This window comes from Anoplophora glabripennis, unplaced genomic scaffold (assembly GCF_000390285.2).
Source record: "Anoplophora glabripennis isolate ALB-LARVAE unplaced genomic scaffold, Agla_2.0 scaffold1334, whole genome shotgun sequence".
Lineage (NCBI taxonomy): Eukaryota > Metazoa > Arthropoda > Insecta > Coleoptera > Cerambycidae > Anoplophora > Anoplophora glabripennis.
In genome coordinates, this window is record NW_019426066.1 from 46,914 (window position 1) to 51,357 (window position 4,444).

A 4,444-nucleotide genomic window follows, 5' to 3' on the forward strand; every position below is an offset into this window, starting at 1 on the left:
CGCTTCATTTTCATCGCCGAAGACCTCTGCACCAAGTGGGTGGAGGCTAAAGCTGTCAGGTCCGCTACAGCTAGGGAATTCACGAGATTCTTGGATGAGAATGTCGTGGGGCGATTCGGCACCCCGAGGACCGTCGTCAGCGGCAACGGTCGCATTTTCACCGGCAATACAGTGCAGCACTACTACCAGAGAAATCAAATGGAGTCCCTCTTTACCGCCGTCGAACAGCAACGTGCTAACCCCGTGGAGAGACGGGTCCAGGAGCTGAAGAAGGTCCTGCGGGCCCTTACTTTGAATGAGGCTACCAACTTCCAGTCCCAGGCCAGTGGGAAATCCCCGAGTACAATAGGCAGCGGGAACGACCAGTCCGTCCCGGAAGGGAAATCATCAGAGCCAGGCAACTGGACTTCCAGGCCAGATGACAGGCGAGCCACTCCACCAGCCGTCACCTTCACCGTCGGCGACCAAGTCATGGCACGACTCCGCCAAAGACGCCCCACCCCCTTCCGAATCGCCTGGTCAGGTCCTCATCACGTCCATCGCGTGGTAAGCGATGTCCTGTACGAAGTTGAAAAGGACGGGAAACTCATCACATATCACGGAGACAACCTCCGCCCAGCACCACCGGGCAATCCAGTCAATGATGACGTCTCCTCGGACGAGGAAGACGAGATGCCACCACCGGAAGCCGCAGAAGCCGAGGACCAAGGTCTGGATGACCTACACCCCGGCCGGCCAATAGAGCCACGACTACCCCATACCGAGGCCCAAGACCAGGACGGCCACCTATGGACCATGGAGGGGTCCAACGTCTGGACAACGACCGCCCTCCATATCCACTGATAGCCTACCCTGAGGCGAAACCAGGCCCTAGCCATGCTAGGCCACATGCAGAGACCAAACCCCTAAGCCAGCCACCACCCGCTGTAGGCGGTCCAACCAAACGACCGGCCCAGCATTTTCCCGGACACCTTGATATAAGGCGCAAGCGACGTCGAGTGAGGCTCGTCGCTATTTCTCCGCCGCCCACCAAAAGGACTCAGCAGCCACATCCCCACGAGAGGCCAGGGACGTCGGCCAACCCCCAGCAGAGCCAACCAGCCGCCAGCCGGAGCTATTGTCGCCGCGCGCCTGCTCTAAAAGCATCGCCGGGCCCTCCGGCGCTTGCGTCCGGGTTCATTTCATGTGACTCATCGGGGAATTCCGTTAACAAGTTAATATGTGGACGGATTCAGTCTCCATTATGCCCTACTCGTACCTCCATGCCATTATCTTGATGTTCAGTGGCCACAAATGCCCCTTCAAGCGACTCTGTTGACGTCAATGACTCATGCAGGTGATCGTCCATTCCAATCTCGGCGGGCTGTAGCGCGCATGCGCGGGCTCGCTCTCTTGAAGTCATTTTACAGGCAATAACGAGATAACATACAGTTAGGACAAGTTTGATTTATTTCAAATTTATTAACCACCGGGGTTTGGATACGTTACTGACTTAGAAAAACAATGTCTTTATTAGGTATGAATAGTCACTAGTTCAAAGTTATGCAATTCACTTTATGTCTCTATTAAGAATAAGAATCTAAATTTAGTCTCAATTATGTTCTAAGCACTTTACGTGTAAATCACTAATAGGAAAGTCTTATTTCGCTCAAGTTCTATGTCACAGAAAACCGTACAGAGAGTTCTCACTTACCGTCGTAGCTTATGATCACCCTTCCAGCGTCAGCCTGACTCCTAGCTCGATAATCACTGCACTTGGGTTTATACAAAGTTAAGTAATTTATTATTAATAAATTTACTTGGAATAATCAAAATTCACTAAAAAGTTAGTTTCTACTTAATTCTCAATTTATCTCAAAAACAATCACTAATATTTACTAATAAAGTTTCTTATGATTTTTTGTTTCAGATTCTATCTATCAAGACCGGTACAGAAGGTACCGTGATACTGAGAAATAACACACCAGGATCCTCCAGATGAATGTATTACAGGTAAGTACTTTACACGTTTCTTTCAGCTTTGCCAAGAGAACGCCTAGGTAAGTCTTTGGTATAATCTACTTCGCGAATTTACTATTCACAAATTTCGCTATGAATTTTCTCCCGAAAAATTTCTCTTTTTCGTAACTAGGTAACTACTCAATATGACACGCGTTCCACGCGGCTCTCCACCACCTCTAGTGGTGTCGTAGATAATAATATCAACAAAGAAAACGAACAAATTTTTTGGCTAGTTATAATTGCGGTCTCGCAATCACCCAATATTCGCTTTAAAATAATCTAAACTCTTTCAATCTACAGAAATCAACGTTCAACACCGATGCACGTAGGCTCGAAGACATATCATAAGTGCTCGCAAACCTAATTCCGCCCGGCGTATTTATCTAATCTGGCGGACGGGAGGCTCCGCCCCAAAACGTCGTTTGGACCAATCCCAGGCCACGGAAGTTAGGTTGCTTTAATAAAACTATTTCACGTTCAATATTTTGCAGATTTCGCAAAAATCGTCGCCGCCGACGACACCACCCCCCTTGAAGACGACTATTCCTAGGCGTTTCGTACAGTTAGCAAACTTTACAATTATATACGTATATGTTCATACACACAGATATATTACGCAACAACAACAATGCTATGGATACAACCCTACGATTGGGACCGCCGTGGTAGGTTTTCTTGGGTATCCATCCTCCTCCAAGTCCTCGATGGTTACCCGGTCCTTCCGGGTCACATCTCCAGCGACTTCCATAACCGCTTCTCGCTCGTCAACTGCAAAAGAGGGGCCAGTATTAATGACAGGGTTAGGAGGAGGAACATATACTTCCCTGCTTAAGTAAATTCCCGCAATAGCTCCTCCATCCTGTCGCATACTCCTGGCCGCCTGGTCTGCATCCGCACTCGTACGGTCTTCTCGGGTAGTAGTTCGGGTGTCATCGTGGTCTTCCAGTCGTTGATTTGACATAGTTTTTCGGGGCATCCCTGAAGGTCCAGGTTGAGGGGCAACGGTCTCCCCGCTGTTCTTTTCCTTGGGATCTCTAACCTTCTCATTGGAGGATTTACTGGTTCAGGATCAGGATCGGTCACACTATCTTCCTCTTCGTCAGTATCGGATTCGGTCAGACTATTTTCCTCTTCAACAGGTGGATCGGTCAATTGATTGGGTTCTGGGCCATCTTCTTGCCTGGGTAGGTGCATGGGGTCTTCACCATCATCTTCCACTTGTGGACCCCCGGTCCACGGCCTAAGATCATCAATGTGTAACAACACCTGGGATGTCAGACGATTGACTTCGTAGACATTCAGCCCACAAACCCTCACAATAACATACGGTCCAATCCAGGGAGGCCCCAGGGGAGACCGTACACCCACCGGGTTCCGGGTCAGTACTCGATCCCCAACCCGGAACTGAACCTTGGGTCGATCATCCCTGGGGTACTCCTTTCTATTGAAGGCTTCTTGATTCCTGCGAATTTCTCGCAATCTTTCCTCTCGATGGATCGGATCATTTCTAACCGGCCTTCGGACTTGAGGGTGTTGCCATTCACCTGGTTGGGTCAAGGGGGCCCCCAATAATGCGACACTTGGGCTCACGCCCGTGGACGAATTAACTCGATTTCTTAACGTAGCCAAGGCTTGTTCCACTAGTTCGTCCCAGCGATTTTCGTTGGTCTGTTGGCAGCCAATCCGGAGGAGTTTTTTCAGTTCCTGATTCCTCCTTTCCACCGGATTGGCGCGCTGATGATAGACTGGGGAGAAGTATTGTATTATATACTTTTGTTGGAGATATCTTCCCCACAAGTTGCTCTTAAAAGTGGGGCCATTATCGCTGATAAGCATCTCGGGATACCCCCATCTTTTGAATGTTTGTTCACAAAAATTTATCAAAATCCTAGGTGTCATTTTTGGTATTGCTATGGCTTCCGTCCATTTCGAGCAAACGTCGACTAATACTAACAGATATCTGTTTTTCTTGGTTGTCATCTCATAAGGTCCCATCACGTCCACACTTACGACCTACCACGGGCGTCTTGGGGGGCGGGGCTTTAATGGAGCGCGTTCTTGCCAGGCACCGCCATGTTTAGTCGCTGCACAGATAAGACAGTGTCGTACGTATGTCTTTAATTGCTTCTTCATGGCGGGCCAATAGTATAAGGACGCGATCTTTCTTATCGTCTCGTCCCTTCCAGGGTGTCCCGCCTCGACACTATCGTGGTACTGATGTATAACTTCTCTCCAGAAATTGATGGGAACTACTAGCCGCAGACCTTCTTCACCATCACCCGCATACCACACTAAGCCATTCCGAACAACATACTGGTCTCTTAACGTCTTCTTCCATGGGAGGTCGGCTTCTTCTTCGCCGGCTTGAAGACGTTGGATACGTAATCGGGTTTCTCCATATTCTGGGCTTTCCTGTTGGGCGGTGATTATCCGTTCATATAAC

At 49.1% G+C, this 4,444-nt stretch overlaps 1 protein-coding gene across 1 annotated transcript; it reads right to left on the reverse strand.

The window, feature by feature from the left end:
- Window positions 1-2,829: 2,829 nt before the first annotated feature.
- Window positions 2,830-3,981, reverse strand: LOC108915535 (uncharacterized protein K02A2.6-like). The gene has a single exon (XM_018721591.1). It carries the CDS (start codon window positions 3,979-3,981, stop codon window positions 2,830-2,832), a length of 1,152 nt encoding a protein of 383 aa, XP_018577107.1.
- Window positions 3,982-4,444: the final 463 nt, after the last annotated feature.

Excerpts from the sequence above, each read along its gene's own strand:
- LOC108915535 (XM_018721591.1), bottom strand. The coding sequence starts at position 3,981 with ATGACAACCAAGAAAAACAGATATCTGTTAGTATTAGTCGACGTTTGC.